Source organism: Saccopteryx bilineata, chromosome 1 (genome assembly GCF_036850765.1).
Source record: "Saccopteryx bilineata isolate mSacBil1 chromosome 1, mSacBil1_pri_phased_curated, whole genome shotgun sequence".
NCBI lineage: Eukaryota > Metazoa > Chordata > Mammalia > Chiroptera > Emballonuridae > Saccopteryx > Saccopteryx bilineata.
In genome coordinates, this window is record NC_089490.1 from 233523922 (window position 1) to 233545247 (window position 21326).

General features: G+C 42.8%; 1 protein-coding gene across 1 annotated transcript in view; it reads left to right on the top strand.

Moving 5' to 3' along the window:
* The window catches only part of USH2A (usherin), a 545087-nt gene that overhangs the window by 237468 nt on the left and 286293 nt on the right, over positions 1-21326 (top strand). Inside the window, exons 26-30 of the mRNA XM_066238179.1 lie at positions 651-781; positions 2295-2568; positions 8077-8280; positions 8400-8480; positions 11103-11294. Coding sequence (XP_066094276.1) covers positions 651-781; positions 2295-2568; positions 8077-8280; positions 8400-8480; positions 11103-11294 — 882 coding nt within the window. The remainder of the gene's footprint in view (positions 1-650; positions 782-2294; positions 2569-8076; positions 8281-8399; positions 8481-11102; positions 11295-21326) is intronic.

Sequence of the window (21326 nt, forward strand, 5' to 3'; positions counted from 1 at the left end):
GACAGTGTTTGTCAGAGTAAAATTTCAGCTTTGTAACAGGGTATGTAGCTCACAAAGGGAGGGAGAGATTATATAACCACTATTGTTGCCATTTCTCCAAAGGCTGCAGCAAAGGTGACATGCAGTGTCCTTGGTATGTTCTTATTTACAGTCTCTGCCTGGCGGCCACCCAAGCTAAGGTGGTAAGGGAAACATGGCAGCTTGATGGACATGGCTCGTTCTTCAAGTAAAAGCCCAGCATTGCCTCCTGTCTTTCTAATTGAGTTGGTCAGTTATTAAGTTGCTTAAATGACCTTCAGAACAGAAAGCTACATGATGTCATAATCTGAGTACTTTGTCATTGCTTTTTCTCATCACTGTCATTATTCAGAGTTTCTCTGAACTCCATGCAATGGCTTATTGTTGATCTTACAGAAAACTATGAGTCTCAGTTGTAGCCACGGTGTAGAGAATAAATTGCTTCTTCCTAAAAGGTGTATAAAGTTCCTTCTCCCACTTCTGTACAATTACAAGGACAATTTCTTAACATGGATTTGCTTCTTCTGTTAGAGATTTACTCAAAGATAGTCTAGTCCTAAGGGAATCTTATGACTCAGAGCAGGCGCCATTTCTTTCCCCACGCTCATGTGTATATGTTCTTGTCTTCAAAGGGTTCCTGGAACTTGAGCCATATGTGTTTCATGGTGGACTGAACTTTGAAATTTCCTTTAAGTTCAAAACAGACCAACTGGATGGATTGCTGCTTTTCATTTACAACAAGGATGGACCTGATTTCCTTGCTGTAGGTTGATTAATTAAATTTACTGCAAGTGTCAGAGCCAACTTTCAATAAACCTGTGGTTCACATTATACTACATTGGGGCTTCTTTTCAAATTCACTTTTGTTTTTCTTCTGTTCCCTGTCATGTTATTTTCACTTTTGGAATCCTGTGAAACATTTTGCATTTTTGGGTCACAGTAGTTTTTCAAAATGACTACTATTACCATGAAAATTGTAATTTTAACAAAACAGTATAAGGAATTAAAATCCAATTTGGTGTAATCGTACAAAAGTACAGTGAACACTTGTAAACCTACAACCCAACCCAAGACCTAAAATGTTACAATTAGCTAAGACACTAGTAGAAAGAATATGGCTATTGGTGTCAGACAAGCATCAGAAAGGTTACTTTTTTTCTCTATCACTCAAAATCCTCTAAAATCTTGCTTCTACATACCTGGCAGGCCTCCTCCTAAACTCACCCTTGACCCCATATGTATCCTCTATTTTTCCTAACCTGGTGCCTTTTTCTAAACCTAATGAGCTTGTGCATGTCCCCACACCATTGAATGTGTCAGTCCCCTGCCTAGATGACACTATATGCTTGCTTTCAACCCTTCTAGTTCCCAGGATTCTCTCCTATTGCACCTTGTTCCCACTGGGTTATAGTGACATGCCACGTGATTGCCTCTCCGTTAGACACAGTGTTTGTCTCGGAGCAGTGGGTTCACAGAACACAGCAGGGGTTCCAATATTTCCAGAATGAATACACAGGTAACTGAGTAACTGCTCACCCTGTGTACTTTACAGAGATTTTTACTTTGAAAAAGTAGTAGTTTTATTTGTCATTACGATCTGTTTCATTAGATGTGGTTGATCTCAAATTTTTAAGTATCCTATGGTCACTGATTTGACTTCTAACAAAATAAAAGCATGGTGGGTAAAATAATTATCATGTACCATTTTGAAGGAAAACATATTGAAGGTATTTCTTTTACCATGAGAATTTGGGCAAAATATGTTCACATTTGAAAACAGCACCTTAATCTAAAAGAAAGCACATAGAAGCAATTATGTTAGTTGGGAGATTCAGAATAACAAAACTGCAATAGCGAATCAGAATACATCTTACAAATTTGAAATTGAGTTCAGCAACCATTTAAAAGCAGCTTAATCAAGCTTGACACTTGATTTTTCTTACTGTCTTGTCATATTTTTCCCAGAGTTTGATGTTTACCTATGTTACACTTTCTAAAATGTTTGAGCCTGCATCATATGGTGTCATATATAATCCTTACTGGGTATGAATTTGTGTGACTCCACACAATATACTTCATGTCAGTTATAAGCTTGAAACGTACTTTATTATGTGTCACTCCCATTTGGCTTCGAACAAAGTGAAATATTTCTAAGAGTGCTTTCAGAGAAATTTTTTGCTTTTCTTTCAAGAAATTGGCCTTCTGCTCTCTCCCAAACCACCATCCGGCAGTTCTTCTATATATTTGTTTTATCTTTTTAAAAATATGAAATGCAGGTGGAACTGAAGAGCGGCACACTGAGCCTCCGGCTGCATACCAGTGTCACCCTCACCCGCGTGGACCTGTGGCTGGGGCTGTCCTACTGCAACGGGCAGTGGAATGAACTGGTGGTTCAAAAGGAAGGCTCCGTGGTGTCGGCGAGCATGAATGAACTGACGGAGCGGGTGTCAGAGTCCCGAGCCCAGCCACTGGTGCTGAACTCCCCCGTGTACCTGGGAGGGGCCCCGCGCGAACTGCCGGAGTCCTATAGACAGCTGAGTCTGGAACCAGGTGAGCTCTACCTGGAGGAACCCCCAAGTCACAGCAGCCCTGGTCTCACCAGATTTTGGTGGTTCTGTGTTTCAAGACATAGAAATAGAATCAGGCTGAAAGCAACACCCACCCACCCCTTGATCACAGAATCTTAAGTTCAAAAAAAAAAAAAATCTGAGACCACTTCTGCAAATAGGTTTGTATGTTGCCCTTTAGGGCAGGGGTCCCCAAACTATAGCCCACGGGCCGCACGCGGCCCCCTGAGGCCATTTATCCAGCCCCCACCGCACTTCCAGAAGAGGCACCTCTTTCATTGGTGGTCAGTGAGAGGAGCATAGTTCCCATTGAAATACTGGTCAGTTTGTTGATTTAAATTTACTTGTTCTTTATTTTAAATATTGTATTTGTTCCCGTTTTGTTTTTTTACTTTAAAATAAGATATGTGCAGTGTGCATAGGGATTTGTTCATAGTTTTTTTTATAGTCTGGCCCTCCAGCGGTCTGAGGGACAGTGAACTGGCCTCCTGTGTAAAAAGTTTGGGGACCCCTGCTTTAGAGTGTGCCCTCATACATAATCAACATATATATTTTAATATATCGCCTAATCATAATCAATCTATTTATTCTAACATGTCAGAAAACATCATTTTAATTCATCCATCATACTTCTCAGATGTTTTCCTCAAAAATACATGTGCCTCCAGTTCTTCAGAGTCCTGATCATTATCTACATTTACAGATTAAAAAATTAATTAGGCTGCTGTTCGCAACTAGAAAAAATGGCATCAGTCAGAAGAGTTACTTTCCGACATCAGTGCTTGTTGTCCCTATGCATTTCAGTGGTGCTCTGATGCAGTAAAGCACAGGAGAAGTCAGTGGTTGGCAAGCCAAGTCGCTCTTTGGCACCTTGAGTGTGGCTCTTCCACAAAATACCATGTGCAGGCACTACCTCAATAAGGAATATACCTACCTATATAGTTTAAGTTTAAAAATTTGGCTCTCAAAAGAAATTTCAATTGTACTGCTGATATTTGACTCTGTTGACTAATATGTTTGCCAACCACTTTAGCTGAATTTCAAGCATACTTGTAAAAAATCGAGGTATCATTGATTCCCAATAACTGTGGAGACGTTCACGAGTGCATGAGTCATAACTACAGCAAGTATTTAGCTCCCATCGTGGGTTTTCACATCATCATGTCACTTGTGGCAGTTAACGCACGAAGAGTTTGAGCACAATTAAAGCAATTATTTATCTTAGAAGGCTAACCATCACTGAGTGGGTATTGCATGCCAGGACTGTTCTGAGAGCTTCACATGCGAGAAAATGAGTGAGTGAGTTCTTTACAACAAGCCTGTGAGGTAGGTGTTATTGTTTATGCCCCCATTTTACTGATGAGGAACCCAAAGAGCAGAGAAGAATGGCTAGGACGCAGATGGAAGCCAGCCCATTGGCCAGTGTCCTGGTGTCAGAGTCCTCCTTCTTATGTGTAATTAGTGTTCTCCGGATGGGCATGGGGCAGTGTCTCTTCCCTATAAAGTGGAGGGAGCATAGAACACCGAGCTTGTGACCCAGCATGCTCCCAGGTAGCAAGTGATTTTTCTGCACAGATTTCAGAATTGACACACTGTGGATGGTTAAAATGTCCACGGAGCAGTGTTGCCTATCTGGTGAGTACATAAAGACTTAACCGCCTTTGAATGGAAAATATACGGCAAGCTCTAAGAAGACTTTCAGAAGGGAATGCTTAAGAAGTTAATGAATATCGGAAGTGTAAGACAGTAATGACATTTCCAAGGCACTTAAGATATAACAGGAGCTGGAAATATTACACTCACATAAAGGCCTCTCCCGACTTCAGGTTTCTGAGGTTAGAAGGAGCTTGGAAACCCTTTATATGAGCAAAACTACCTGGCCTTATTTTACATCGAGGAAAAAAAGTCTCTACCATTCAAGCGTTATACTTTCAAAGCATACCAACACCCATCACTCTGATGGGTCTAGAGGCATGCTTGTATTGGAATTGTAATATTATAATGATAAAAGTTTAAAACATCAACAGAGACCAAAGAGGAATACTTCAGTCCACACTATGACTAAATCGGTAATACTGAAAGAGATTTTATTTACAGGAATACTAAATTCTTAGTGCAGAATCAGCCTCATCAGTGAGTCTCAGACCACCGATAAAATATGAAGTATAGTAGCTGGGACATAGTAAGAACTCAATAAAATTAACCATTATTATTAATAATAATACTGCTATCCAGGATACATTGGAATTGCTTGGAAAGGTTATTAAAAATGCATATTTAATGACCCTGTCCCCTAAAATGCTTTGAATGGTACTGGTCTTTCTAAGGTTTTTTTTTTTTTTTTTTTTTCTTCCCTTTTTTTTTTTTTTTTTGTACTTTTCTGAAGCTGGAAACGGGGAGACAGACAGATACCCGCACGCGCCCAACCGGGATCCACCCGGCACGCCCACCAGGAGGCGATGCTCTGCCCATCCGGGGCGTCACTCTGTGCGACCAGAGCCACTCTAGTGCCTGGGGCAGAGGCCAAGGAGCCATCCCCAGTGCCCGGGCCATTTTTGCTCCAGTGGAGCCTTGGCTGCTGCGGGAGGGGAAGAGAGAGACAGAGAGGAAGGAGAGAGGGATGGGTGGAGAACCAGATGGGCGCCTCTCCTGTGTGCCCTGGCCGGGAATCAAACCCGGGACTTCTGCATGCCAGGCCGACGCTCTACCACTGAGCCAACCGGCCAGGGCCTTTCTAAGTTTTTATAACTCGTAAATCTGCATATTTTATACAGAGCTCAGGAGAGTATTTACAATACACAGGTGCTGCACACGTGGGGTAAACTGCAACTCAGATCAGTCACGCTCATGTACACTATGCTGTTCAGTCCATTAACAACAGTCTTAAGAATCTGTTTTTTAATTAGCATCTCTTTTCAGAGGTCCTATTTTGTGATCATATGAGGGCTGTTCTTTTTCTTATCCATTAATGTTGTAATCTTCCTTTGACTCAAATGCACATTGATTTTTCTTGTTCTTTTGGAAACACTGGACAGCATGCTTTTCTGAAGTTGAGCTAGCTCAGATCCTGGGCATTTTTACCTTAGAACCAGCCCTGGGGGCTGTCCCTGACCTCTAGGTTGGAAGTGAGGGGCATGGTGCTCTATGAAGGGGTGTGGGTAGGGCAGGAGCCTGGTGTTGGACTGCCTCCTTCAGAAGAGCTCTGCTCTCTGATTGGTCTGCCCAGAGTTAGTTGGAAGCCTGGGGGTGGGATAGGAATGGGAGGGTGTTAGTTTGTTTGTTTTTGATTCTCACGAAGACAGGGAAGCAAGGAGGAACCCACACTGCTCCCACAAACAGACCTTCTCCCCTCTTCATATTTTCAAACCCCATTCAATTACAGGGAAAGCTGGAGAGTGTTCCTGGTAGAGGAATTTCTCATGATGTAAATTTGAAAGAGCATTGCAAACTCCATTCTCTGACTCACTGTGTGCCCCGAGGGGAGCACAAGGCGAGCCCACACAAAAGCTCGGGCATCTTCACCTCTGGAGACTGAGGCCAGAGCCCCACTTCCCAGGGAGGACTGGTGCTTACAGACTTCCTCCTCTGACTCGAGATCTTTCTCTCTATCTCCAGAAGGAAGGACAACTCTCTCTGTGACCTTTCCCAACTTTAAAATTTCATATTGTAAATTAATTTTAAGACCCTTTTTCCTTAAAATTTTAAAAATTGTGCTGAAATAGACATAAGTTAAATTTTACCATCTTCACTATTTTTACATATACAAGTTCAGTGGCATTGCGTACATTCACATTGCTGTGTAACCGTCACCACCATCCACACCCAGAATCCTTTCCATCTTGCCAACGGAAGCCCCATGCTCCTTAACCAGTAATGGGACATTTCATATAACAGCCCTAAGATGTTTGCCAAAGCTGCCTTTCCCCCATTGGCATTTTGTTGGTGGGGAAGCTAAGCAGGGTATGGAGGGGTAGGTGATTCAGCTCTGTGCCACTGGAAAATCACTGGCAAAGAAGTGAAAATCCTTAGCTTTCGAATTTTCAAGCAAGTGCTTTTTTATTCAGCTTCATTACCTTCAATTCAGTTCCCCCGACTTATTGAGTGCCCACTGTGCGTTCGAGATAGACTAGCGGTATCGATTGGCTGGGCCCAAAGGCAGGTGAGTAACAGTAAAAGCAGTTACGAGGAAACAGGCTGCCACTTATTGTGTCTGGAGAGAACAATATGGTCATTGTTACCATTAACTTATTTTACTGTTCAGCATTTTGCATAATATTTTATTTGCACTTCCTGCAGGGGGTATCTTAGTCTTGAAAATAGGTAATCACATGCTTGGGGCCTCTTGATCTTGACGTGTTTTTGTTCAGAACTTGTGCAAGTGTGTGTGTGTGTGTGTGTGTGTACTCACACATGCACATGTGCACGACTGCCATCTCTAATGCACTCTGCTTATTTCTTCTTCTCTAGTTTTGAGCAGTTTTCTGGTCAGAGGACTGTCAGACCTCGTGGAACTGATCTCTGTTTACACAAACGAGTGTGTAATTCAAAACAACTGCTGTCCCCTCGCTGGCTGGCGGGCTGGCCAGCCGGCTGTCCTCTGGGTTTCTAACTCAAAAGCAACGAATCCTCCTTCCGTTTTCTCCTCGGTCTGTGTTGAACTTCATAGAACCAAACTGCACTCAAGTCATGCTCAAGTCAACTGGGCAGGGGACACGTTCAGTGACACTCCCGGGTGTTGCCCTAGCCAGAGCTGACTTCCGTCCTGTGCTGACGGGAACACAAAGCCTAGAAGCCTAGACCGTTGTGTATGCTCACAGTTGTGGCCATCAGAGAGACGAGAGAGCACGGCCACGGCACCTCTCTCTGCTGATTTGACCGAGACTTGGTGCCGGGTCTCTGAAATGGTTGTTTCGGAACCCATGGCGTTTTCTCAGGATTCGAGTGCATTCTGAAAATCTATTCTTCCTCTTGTTAGCCTTCAGCTACCTTCTAGGGATATTTCTTTTTCCCCACTGATCTTGTTGAATAATTATGCTACTTCAAATATTTGGTTTTTGGCCCCTAAACACTGACTTTTATAGGTTACGTAATTCTTCAGAATTGAGAGGCTGGTGGGTACCCCTTTGCTATAATGTGTAATCACCTAACTTTTATTTCATCACCATATACACATTGAGAAAATGTAGGCCTAATGAGGTGCAATGAACACTTTCTGTTGAATAGAGTTCAGTTGAATTATACTTACCAGATCGTATTTTGTTTTCAAAATAATATAATGATTTCCTTGTGACAACTTAGCCTGATAAAAAGCAAGAGAAGGCATCAAATGTTTGCCTAAAGGAAACTTGGAAGTTTAAAAATTGTATCTAAAGCACCCTCTTCCCCACAACCACACATCCACACACCTCATCAAAACGTACTGAGGACAGAAATGATTGGCAGTGAATGACTCCGGCCCTTTCTGGGATGCTGGTCCCTTCTTGTTTGCTAGGTTTTGGTGGCTGCATGAAGGATGTTGCGTTTGCACGTGGTGCTGTCGTCAGCTTGGCATCTGTGTCCAGCGGCGCTGTCAGAGTTAATCTGGATGGGTGCCTGTCAAGTGACAGCGCTGTTAACTGCAGGGGAAATGACTCCATCCTGGTGTACCGGGGACATGAGCACAGCGCTCAGGAGCGCGGTCTCCGGCCTTTCACAGGTAAGGCAGAGGCACCCCGAGTCCAATGCCGCACACCTCCACCTCCTCCCTCCCCGCCAGCCCGCAGCTCCCCCCCATGACTCATGTCTTCCTCTTTCTACTTCTTCCTCCCGCTGAAGAGTACCTGTACCGCGTGGTAGCCTCGCACAAGGGAGGTTCTGTGTGCAGTGACTGGAGCCGGGGTCGTACAGCCACAGCAGGTAAACGTAATTTGTCCTTAACTGGATATGTGCCCACTCAGGCACAAATATGTGCATTTGTGTCTGTGCATGGGAAGGGAAGACAGTCACCCCAAATCAAGGAATATGTCTGCAGTCTTGTGACAGGGCAGACGATGGTTGGCAAAGGCATCTGCCAACAGCCCAGGTGCTTAGTCAGTCAGTGCTTTTAATCTTGCAAGTATTTAGTAAGCAGGAGCTCAAGCTTGATTCTTTCCTCTTTGGAGGCAGAAAGTGGTTTTATGTTGTCCTAGAGATTTAATGAGCCTGTAGCTACAATAATGTAGCTAAGGGCAAGAAACCTCTATAGACTGCATGGACCCCAAGAAGACTGTGAGAACCTAAAATCAGGATCACCATTTGCTAAGGTGGCCCCTCTCACCTCTTTCTTGCAGAAGGTACCTTTGAAGCCTGCACCATGGTTGGAAGTGCACGTGTCTTTTTATCCCATCGTGACCGATGTTCGCCATGGTATTGACTTTAGGATGCTAGCATGACCTTCCCAGGATGGAAATTGCTGATTGCTCTAATTTTATTTTGAGTTGGAGGGGAGAGAACTAGGAGATAAATAGAATACATTAGGTCTCATCTCCGACAACTGATGTATAAATGCACTGAGCTTCTGACAGTGACCAAGACATCTTTTTACATAACACCATCGCAGGAAGGCATTTATCACAAAAAGTTTTGTGAATTAGCAGCCTTCTGCCCTTTTGGGTCAAATATCTGTTAGAAAGGCAACTACATTTCCATATGACTGCCACTTATGTCTCTTCATGTTTATCCTTAGCAAATCCCAATTTATCTGCAGGTGTGTTTTTCACTAAGATATTCTCTCATGCTTTTTTTTTTTTATCGACAATGAGTTACCAATCCTAGGCTGCTCTGATGGAATCCTGTTCATCTAAAAGACACTGAGATGGGCTACTGAGAATAATTTTCAAAGTTTTCTGCTTACATATTTCTAGAAGTGGACAGATTTGACAACTTACTGAGGATGATTTCAGTTATCATCTATTTGTAGGCTAGACAGTGAATTGAATGCTCTCTCAAACTCTTTTTCAACTTTCGAGCTTGGAGACAGCTCCAATCTAAGATGTGCCTGTGTTACAGGCATGTCAGCTGGCCCATTTTCACACTCTGCTTTTCTACCAAATCCACTATCAAGACTGTTTTCAGTTTAAGTCAGTAAATAGTTATGTAGCAAATACATCGCTGACGTAGCTTAATAGGCTCCATTTTGAGTAACACCGAGAAAGCACGCCCATAGAGCTCTGAATTTATAGCGATGATCTGACCACAAAGCCTGATGCCATAAATTCATATTTACAATCTGACCACAACACCGAGCAGCTACACACTCCCAGGGGTTGGAGAATAATTGCACTATTTAATTATTTTTGAGTCAGTTTTGCTCTGTCCCTTATGAGAAGACCATCTGTTAGACAGTACTGTACTTTGCCCTGTTCCACATTTCAGAACTAATAAAATCAACATCACTCCCATCGTCCCCTTTCCATGCAGCTCGCTCGTGTGGCCCGTGGGCTTTCTGGAGGCACCTGTGGTAGTTTCACTGTGCAGACACTGGCCCCCCCCACCCCATGCTTCCTCTCAGCCTTTATGGTCACTTTGTTTCCCTGGAAGCTGTCCTGTTTTATTGGCCTGAACAGTGAAGTCCAAGAAGGAGGATGTCTGATGTGGAAACCCGAGTGGCCCTCCATCGACAGGGCTCGTGAGTCCGTGAGCGGCCAGAGCAGGTCACTCATCCATCATCCTGCCAGGGGGCTCCTTGGGCTTTTTCTCAGTGTCCCCTGTGCAGTCATCTGTGATGAAGTCTTTACTGATCAGAACCATGGAAACAAGTAATAAATAGTTAAAGGCATGGATTTTCAAAATGAGGGGACACAGCTTGTAAAGTGAGGGTTGGCAGTTGCTTTAAACTTCCTCCTTTTGCGTTAATGTTCTGTGAAACTCTGAGGGAGATGTCCCAGGAAATGATTGTGTAGACGCTCAAGGGCACGAGCATCTCTACCCCCCCACCCAAAGTGCAATTAGCAATGTATCCATATAGCATATCTGATAGAATTATGATTTTCTTAAAAAATAATAATTTGAAAATAATTGAATTTGGAAAATGAGATCAGACATTCAAGCACAACACCACCCCATTTGTGATATTTTTCGGCTAATCCACAGAAGATATAAAAGTGTCAAACCACTGTGTATAATAACACTCTTAATTATCTTGCTTCAAAGGGGTCCATCATTACATGGTTTGAACCTGTTATCTGCCCACCATCCACCTCCTTCTTTATGAAGGATGTTTAAAACATGTCGACTACATTAAATGTTTTGGGAAACCCCCAACCAGACTTGGAAGAACGTTATGTCGATGGAGTTTTGATGGTTTTGAAATATCGCTTAAATGAAATGGCTCAAGATATGAAGTCATATTAAATCAATGCCGAAAAGTTACAACTCTAATAAATTGTATTCATGCTAATGGTCGAGCCTGATTTACTGCGGCCATTAAAAGTGAGGAATGGGGCAGCAGTGCTCACAGCACTGCAATGTTCTCTGTTGTCCCTTTTCTTCCTCTCACAGCCCCTGACAGCGTGCCGGCCCCCACGGGAGTCCGCAGCCTCGACGGGCACAGCATGGAAGTGACCTGGGCCAAACCTGTGGCAGTGAGAGGTGTCATCGAGAAGTACATCCTGAAAGCCTACCGTGCAGATGGCGTGCCACCTTGCGCACCCTCCACCACTTCTGAGCTCATCGGGACTGACACCCTCACAGGTAAAGGTGATGCCTTACAGGAGTTAAGTCTTATCCATTTTCTTTTGTTTGATTTTAAGTAATAAAACAATCTTCAAGGATTCCTCCCCCAACTACATTAATTATTCATCTATTTTTGCCTGATTAAACACAAGAACCATCTGATGAGATGGAAGCCTGTATCCACCTAGGACAGAAACAGTGGTTCTGCACACCGTGGACTTTTGAACATAGCTTCATGAGAAGGTTGCTGTTCCCTCCCTTCCTGAAGATGACACCACATGTGTTTACAGCCCTTGGAAGTCTTCAGACATTTTTTAGGAATCCTATCTGTATATATAGGACCAATTAAACTAGTTCACCATGCCAAAAAAAAAAAAAGTTTACTCTTTGGGACTAGCCCAAGTTCACAGCACCATTATTTATTGTAAAATTGTTGATTAAACCTAATTATGTCAAGGTAGGGGCATCAAGCACCAGCAATGTGGTGGGCAGCCCAGGGAGTCAGTCCCTTGCAGGGCCGCATGCCATGCGCGCTGACCAGAGTGGTGCACCTGTAGTACAACAGTTTACAGCTTTATGAAATGTTACTGCACCTTTACATGGGACATTAAATTTAAGCCTTTGACCAAAAAGGGTAAAATGCATCAAAAAATCTGAGAGAGAAATATATTTGCTCTCTGTCAAAGAATTTTACAACTTGAAAAATCACAACAGATTTTAGAGTAACTTTCATTATGTTTTCGATGTATCTATTGGTCAGCCCCCTGCCCCCGCTAGCTCTTACTTCCTTTTTTTAGACTCTCTAGACTCTATGACTCAAATATACAGGAAAAAAAATTAATCTCATATCTTTACATTTTTTTCTCTTTATTTCAACCATTTGATAACCCACCCTGATTTAGTTCACATTTTGTGCCCAGTCGGCACATTGTAGTTAAGTGGGCCAGGGACACACACACACACACACACACACACACACAGAGTTTATCACTAAAAATTCTCCATCTACATTTTACAAATGGTCACTCAGTCGTGATGCCAAACCTACCACATTTTTATAATAAGCTCCTTCTTCCATTCTCCTCATTAAATATTTTGTATTTTTCCAAGCTGTCTACATACTGACCTCTCTTCCTCATCCCACTCAGTGGGTATTTATATTAGATCATCTTAAACTCCAGAGAAGAAGCAGAATCCATCCTATGGGATTTCTGTCACTTGCCTACAACCAAGTAGGTGCCTCCATTGCCTTTTTCTGACTGATACTGTTATTATTATGGTTTCAATGAGTGAATACATGCTGAAACATTTTAAACCATTTGCAGCATGTAATCGGCACTTGCCATCACCGTTGTTTTCATGTTTATTTTTTCTCTTTTTCTGTTGCTATTTTTATAGAGCTTCCCTTATTCCATCAAAAATAAAACCTTCAAAAGTCCTCTGGACTCAGCAGAAATAAATGATCCTGATGGGGTCTGCTTTCAATCACTTCTATTTTTAACCTCTCTCCACTTCCCAAAATGTGGCTTCAAGACCATCGACCATATCACCTTGTTATTAATGTAAACTCTTCAGTGCTGAAGCAGAACCGGGGGTAGGGTGGGTTGGCAGAGCTCAGCAATCCTGTCTGAACTAGCCCCCCTCACCTGGTTGTGGTGTCTGCCCAGTGTGAGAACCACTGCCCCTTGGCTTCTTCCCAGAATCATTCAAACTCTGTCTCATCTGTCAGTCCCCATTTGACAGACTAGATAGATACACAGAAACAATCCCAAACCAATGACAAAAATCTTCATGTTATTCTCTACATTCCCTTTGAGCGATTGCTTCATCTCCTTCTCGCAGACTTGCTTCTCACAGGAAGTATCCACGGACATTGTCTGCATGTTTTTCCTTTCTCTGGCTCCTGCTGTCTGCCTCGCTAGGACCCCAGTGGCTTCCCTGTCTACTCACGTACCTAGAGAACCCCACAGTCCTGACTTTCTCCTCTCATCAGCCTTCTACATGGGAGATCCCTTGCCATTTCATTTTATGGGTCTGCTGTTTCCCGCCTGGCTCTCCGCCCTTTGTTCTCAGTGTCCTTTGTCCTTCTGAAGCTCCACCACGCCTTCTGGGGAACCTCAGGGCTTAGACCTGGGACCCTTCCCCTCCCCTTCTGTTTTCCCCTAGTTTTGCTCCTGGATCTTCCTAAATTCCCATTGCATCAGTGAGCATGTCGGCACGGTCACGTCCTAAATTCACGCTCTCCCTAGAGCTCCAGATACGTCTCCAGCATACATTTGGGGAAACTGATGTTTTCTACAGATGTCTCACAGTCTCTAGACTGACCATGTCCAAATCTGAACTCCTACATTGCTGATATCAATAAATGACACCTCTACCCCCCTTGGTCTAGCCTGGTCAGTAGCATGCATGTGTTTTATGAGTGTCTGTAGGAAATTATGTTGTAAAGCCAGCCTTGTGAAACCCTGGGAAAGAAAGAACAGGGTCTGACCAGCGATCAAGTCTCAGTTTTTTCCAGAAACTATTTTTTTTTATGTTTATTTATTGATTTTAGCAAGAGAGGAAGGGGGAAATGGAGAAGAGAGAGAACATCCATCTGTTCCTGTATGTGCCCTGATTGGGGATCAAAGTGGCAACCTCTGTGCTTCAGGACAATGTTCTAACCAACTGAACTATCTGACCAGGGCTACCCAGGAATTCTTAAGACAGCTCCCACCTTCCAAATGAAACTTGACAACATAGAACAACAAAAAATGTTAATTGTCTTTAGAAAAATGATAAAAATATTAAAGGTAGGTAGATCAAATAAGCTAATTAAAACTAGAGACAGAAATTCAGTGACAGGATTATTGGGGAGAAGCAGCGATTGATGGTCAGGCTTGCAACATGCAAAAGGCAAACAAACAAACAAAAAAAAACCCAAAACAGATGAAGATTAAGTAAGGGAGCTGGGCGAAGAGAAAAGAGAGACAGGATAGTTACCACTAATGAATTTGGTGACCAGAGGATTAAATGAGATAAATCCCAGGAGTGTGGAGAGTCCAAGGGTTAACAGCCCCACTCCAGGGCAAATGGGCCCCTGTGGGCCGCAGGGTCTGGAGTCTGTGCCCTGGTAGGGCCAGGGTTCAGAGCAGGGAGTTCTTGAAAGTTCATTTCTGCAGCTGGAGCCCCAGGGTAGAAAGCCCTGCAGTTACCACACCACTGGATCTTTGGACTACTTGCAAAGGGCTCCAATTAACTGCTTAGCTTCTCTGCGTCTCCCTCCAGCCCTGTTAACATGCGAGGCTGCTGCCCAGAGAGACAGGCCCGCCTTTCCCTTCAAACCCAGGGCTGTTCAGAAAGTGACTTGACAATCTGATTTGAGATGATGTCAAGAATGAGTGGATTCAAGAATTTGCAAGTATATAGTTATTTTTTCTCTCTTTCTTTTTTCTCTTAAGGTGTGTAAACATGTAAACTTAATTATCAGCCTAAGTGGTAGGGCTAGGGATATAATTAATATACAGAAGGTATTTTTCTACATCTTATTATTGCTTTACATTGAGCTAAAGTTGAGGAGTTATATCCCTTTCTCAAATGGAATAATAGATCATAATAATAGTGGTTTTTTCCCTATAGTTTAGCGGAAGAACCAGTCATCATCTTTTAGATGACCCCAGTAAATCTAAATTTATGTAGAAAAGGGAATAAACATTTTAGTGTATAATACAGCTTTTGCTATGAAAACCGGCTCAGCCTTCACCTGCACCAGATGCTAGTCTTCTACCTGAAGCCAGTGGGTTACATACTGAAAATCTCCCACTTTTCTTTCTCTTCCAGTTAGTAGTCATAATTAGTGATTTCCAACTCTACCCAGTGGAGAGGCACGGAGCTCACTATTCATATATGGAATGAAAAGGGCCCTTTTCATAAGTGACTTCCGCCTTCTGAATGAAAGCAGAGGTGGAATGCTCACAGTGCCAGGGACACATATAATTTGTCTTTTGACTGTGCCATCCTTCGGGACAAGGCTCTGCCTCATGGTCCAAGGTGGCTGCTGGAGAGTCAGCAATCCAGCCTGGATTCTAGCCAGGGGAAAGAAGGAATGGCTGAAGAAAGATTTGTATGTTCACTTTAAAGATGTATTTTGAAAGTTACTCCTTCCCTTCTGGTGCATTCTATAGTCAGAGCTTTGCCAGATGGCTGAACCTTGCTGCAGGAAGTGCTGGGATAAGTCCTCATTCAAAGGGACCATTTTACTGTGGAGAAAGAGGAGAATATATAAACGGGGAGACTTAGTGGTCTCCGCCACCAAAGGCAAACCTCGGAAGTAAATTCCAAAATTTTATTTTGATGCTATTATTTAAAAAACAAATGAATTTTCGAGGAAGTCTATACACTTTTATAGTATTTCATAAATTAATAGTACTTATGTTTGGTTTATTAAGAACCCTTTTTGTTTAATGTAAATCTTGGAAGAAATTGGTATGAAAAAAATTCAGTGGACAAAAATATGGCCTAAGACATAAATAATAAAAATAGAAATGATGTAATGTTCCTGCTTAGCTAATGTAGAAGAATTTCATTAGGTAATGCAGTGTTGATGAGTTAATAGCTTTGTCTAACTCTCCTGAATACATAATGTGCCTGAACTACTTGGACATTGTGAAATCTTCAGACAGCGCTTTTTACGAGTTATTTGTTTTATTATACGCAGTAATAATTTGCAGTGAAGGATGTAGATTTCTTTTTGGTGACATGTTTTGCTAAAAATAGTGGCAATATATAAATTTTGCTGTACAGTGATCAGCTGGGTATGTCTGCAATGCTATAGTATTTGATATAAATATTTAGGTTGCCAATTAGATTTGTTTAAAAAAAAGGCACAGTCACTCCAAATTTGTTTTCTAACTTTTATGACATGATCTTTTAATATTTTTATTGTATATAGAACTAATCAAATATGTTACTTATAATATATCTAAAAGTTCAATATTGCAGTCAACACCACACATATGTTAGTATAAGTAGCATTTTTAATGAATCAACTATTTTGGTTAGGGAATGCTATCCAGGGGTCGTCAAACTTTTTATAAAAACTGCCCACTTTTGCAGTGCTGGTCGACCTGGTCCCACCATGGAAGCTGGAACACCCACTAGTGGACTAGGGACCAAGTTGACCAGCACTGCAAAAATGGGCGTTTTTTATAAAAAGTTTGACGACCCCTGCATACATACTTGTTCACTTTGAGGCATAAGTATGCTGCTTTCTGTTTGTGCATAGCAGGTTTTAGTAATAAATTAATATCTTTTAACAGTTTGAGGTTGTTGGGTTTTTTTTTTAATAAAGTGTGCTATAAAAACCATGCTATTATTTTTAGTAATGTTTCTTCAATCAGTGTTTTTTTTTCTTCTTCCTGTAGAACTGGGGCATAGGTCCATGGCAAGAACAGTGATTTAAGAGTTAGGAGACAGGTCTTCCCCTCAGCTCTGCTGCTGGACTTGAGTGACACATTTCAGACTCTGCCAGCGACATCCCCTTCTACGCAAGGGGATCCCAGTCTCAGAGCAAGAAGGGATGATGCCTCTTCCTTTCCTTTGCTCCTGTCTCCTTGACTTCCTGCCTGCCACCTAGTCTGTTCTTGGACAGTTCTAATGATTTCAGTATCAGCCCTTTATGCTAGATAAAGGGTTAACATGAGCGGGTGTCTCAAGACTATTGCAGAATTAGAATGACAATGACTGAGACCCTGTAGTCCCTGTCACGAAAGCATAGATTAAACATGTGAGAGTAGATGTCAGCCTGCTTGGAAAATCTTAACCGGATAATGCTTTGAGGTCCATTAAAATCCTTGTTTAAAACCATTTAAAAAAAAAAAGACTGGGATTAGATCATATGTCATACAAAATAATAAGAAGAAGAAAATGTTTTCCTATTTGTAAGCATCAAAATCTGTTTAGTCTTTGATCCAGGGTGCATGATTTGACTCACTGCTTACTAGAATTTTAAAAGAAGGTCAGAAGGTCCCTGGAAGGAAATAAATTGAAACACAATGTTTTTCCAGTTTTCAAAGGATTGCCTTAGGTTTGGGGTAAGTGTGTTTCGTGTTCCACCTTTTGGTAAAAATGAAAACTGGCTTGCCTTTTATAAATATCAGGGATTCTTATTTTCATTTAAAATGTTACCAACAACACAACAGAAACAAATGCCACCCTTCTGGGCTACCAAGAACCAGAGGAGGAGCTTGTTGGGTGTGTGTTTAGATCTGTGTTAGACCATTTCATTTTCTTCCATATTTAAGAAATGTCATTATTCGGTGTCATGAGGTCACTATCAACATGTCGATGTGAGGACTTAATTTTCCGAGGTTTCTATAAATGGGCAGAAAGCATGGCAGTGGGATTGATTAGCTCCGTTCAGTCCACATCTGGGATGAGTCTGCAGCTCAGACCTTATTCTGGGGCGTGTACTTAAAAATTAGAATTGGTCAGCACGGCAGGCCAGGCACAGAATCCAGAGCCACCAAAGGTTCCTTCCCTTCTGCATCCTTCTGCATCCCTTCCGTGTCCCCTGCCCTGGCTGGTGTTCTCTGGAAGTGCAGGCTCTTCTGTTGTGTCTCCAGATAGCAGTGGCAGCTTGATGTGCGTGGTAGCCTTCACCAGATGGCCTTCTTAATAAGTGCCTTGCTCTTGCCCACCTCACTTCCTTGATCCAAATGCAAAATGCCAGGAAATAAATAAGAGCATCGCACTCGGATGAGTTCTCAGGAGATGGAGGAGGACCCTGGGGAGTGGAAGCTGGAAACAGCTTTTCTGTTGACTGTGACTGCTCCTAATGACTACTGACCAGTAGCTAGAAGACACCATTTAGATAATATAAAATGCAATGGGGAGAGAGAGAGAGAGAGAGAGAGAGAGAGAGAGAGAGAGAGAAAGAGAAAGCACACAAAGTCCCCATGTGATTGCAAATGCCTTTGATGACATGAAAATATGCTTGGGTTGCCAGGGTCCTTTTGAAACACTGTGTGTGATCTTTGCACATCTCCCCGAGACTTTGGACCCGGGAAGGGCGGTGGCTGTGTGCAGACTCGGCCGCCAGACTAGAGGTGCGACAGGAGATGCATGGGTAATGAGAGCATAGCAGCCAGTTCTTTAATTGAATTAAAAGCTGGGTGACATCAACGCAGACACCTGTCCAATTACAGACGGGCCAAGGTGTTTACCGTCGCTGTACGCATGCTTTGAAGATGACAGAAATCTTTCCACCCACAGATTAACATAATGAAGGAGAACAGATTAGGGTGGATGCTGGCCAAGCACCCAGGCTGGCAGCCGGGGGTGGGGACCAGCGCGGGGGTTTGGGAGTGGGGGGTGGGGGGGAGGGGAGCCTGCTCCAGGACGTGCACAGGCATGGAGACCTGTCTCCTTTCCAAAGGCATTTGGCTTTTTGAAAGGTGCCATTTGGCTGTGTGTCTCAGGCTGGGCTTCCAGGCAGAACCTTCATACCTGCCTGACTTTAGTCAGAGGAGTGAGTTGCACAACCTCCACATCCGAGCTGGCCCCTGGGTGGTCTTCCGGCTTCTCTGCACAGAGTTCTCTTAGAGGCACAAAATCTCCCTCCGCGGGTGCCCGGGCCACCGTGATGTTTTCAGGCAGTCGCCAACAATCTATTTCTCTGCAGCCTCTGAAACTTGAAGTGAGAGCTAAGGGAAGAAAACGTTGGAAAAAATAATCTTATGGGCCCAAAGAAACTGCCTGGCTCCTTGGAGAAGGCAGAGTGGGAGGGGCTGGGTTTCTCTTATAGTGAGGGGAACAGCTGAGGACAGGTAAGAGGGTGAGAACAACACTTATTGTTTCGATCAACCATCCAGTGTCCACTGTTGGTAACTGACTGTGATAGCCGCCAGAAAGTAGGGTGGATACAGTAGTAAAGGACATACCCTTTGCATTCAGGGAGTTGCTCCAGATCGTTGTGGAGGGCTTTAAAATGTCCAGGCTCTCCAGGATCAGGCTCTTCCCTCTGCAGGAGGCAGTCCTCCAAGGCAGGGTTTGGAGCCATATTTTCCTGGGACTCTTAAACTTCCTCCCCTTAATAGAGTCCCTGCCCCCACCATGCTTCAGCTTGGGTTTTCTGTACCCACCAAGGCCGAGGCCCACAAGACTGCAGTTCAAAGGGAGTACGCTTAACTTTCCTTCAAACTCCCTTGGTGTGGCACGTCAGGACTTCTCAATGTTAAGCATTAAAGCAAAATGCATTAGCACTTTGCCCTGAGAGTTCTGGTCCTTGTGGTGGCAATGATTTTAAGCCAGATACCCATGCTGCTGTTTCGTGGGATGCTAACACTTTTAAGACATCAATCATGCCTGCTTTATGCTTATTGAATGTTTTTTTTAAACTCTCCCTCTTCCATTATGAAAAGGGGCTGGTAGGTTTCCTGACATGGTTGGGGCCATTTTCTCATTTGGCAGAGTTCTGGGACTGAGAGGGAATTTGAGAGTTCATCTGGCCTGTGTGGGGGCCAGGACAGTCTCAGATTGGAGGGAAAAAAGCCTCTTCCGTGCTGTGTCCCAAAGAAAGAGATTCATAGCCAAGACAGTCTTAAAAAGTTTTCACTGTCAGATGTCCTTCTTTATTGTAAACACCCCAAGAGTCATAAAGTGAGATGACCCCACTCTCTCTTACTGGGTTTTCAGTATACATGGAATTTCTGTGTAGGATTCCTTTATAAATATGTCACACTATATATTTTTCAGTATTTTTAAAGTATCTACTAAAATAGTAGATATTCAATGAGTATCGCTTTTTTTCTCCTTGTCTTAAGTATATCTCCTACCATCTTGGATCGGGAAGTTGAATCTTATAAATGCCTGTTCCCTTGACACACATGCCAGCATTCTGCTGCATGTATTAATCTATGTATCACTGTTGTCCTTAGGGTCCTTCTGGCTCTAATATTTTCTTCGATTAGAAACCTGTTAGAGATCAGTTATATTCTAAGACACCCTTCCCAGAGGTGTATAGAAGAAAAATTGGTAAATACTTTTTGATGATGATATATTATCATAGTAGTACTACTTTTTATTTCCTGGAGAGTATATAATGTGTGATTCTGACACTTAAAGCAAGGCCATTGGGCCAATCACTTAGCGGTCTCCAGGCGTATATCCAAGAAGGGCTGCCTTTCTTAGTCTGGGAGAGAATATCATAGTCTCTTTCTTTGGCAATTGCAGAACTTTTATAAGTATCAATTTTAATCCATCCTGGTCAATTCCCCATACTCAGAAACGAAAGAGATGACCCACATGTCCTACACAATAGGATGCCTTGACCATTTTTCTGATGTCATGAAGACTGTTTGTGTTGTTAACTGGCTCCTTCTCCTACCCAAGCTGTTAATTATACCTGACAAGAAAAGATGCTCAGTGGTTATACTGCCCATCTTACTAAGATAAGTAATACTAATGTGTGTTAGTGTTTAGGGAAAATTATTCTGATGAGTTGATGAATCTTGTCTCCAACACACAATGTTATGAATGACATCCCCACTAGAAATAAGGGGAGGGAGAATGCTACCTCAAGTCTCAGAAAGTACGAGATTTTTGAAAGTGTGTTTTACAAACCACGCCAAAACTTCCCACCTGGGATTCAAAATTGGCAAGAACCAGAACAACAGTTTCCTCCTCCCCTTCCCGTTTTCTGTTTCGCAGCTTTTCTTTCTTGGTGAGTGTTGTTGTCCACCTGCCTTAAGCTGGGCAATATGAACCCTTTGATAAATGGCCTGAATGAAGGTTAAATTTCTCTCAAGCATCTTTCTTGAATAACCTCAGGATTTTTCTATGAAATACAATTTAGTAAAATCTCCCTACCAAAGCCCAAAGGTGAAGAATGCAAGTTTGATGACAGGACTATTGCCTGACTTGTAAGGTCCTTTAAGGAGGGAAAAAAGCGAAGGAACTTCGTGATACACATATACACACAGCAACTCCTTTAGGGAAGGCAAGAAAGGTTACATAGAACACAGAAGACCAGTTAGTGAATGAGTGCTCAGTCTCTGGTTTGGCATGCTGCTT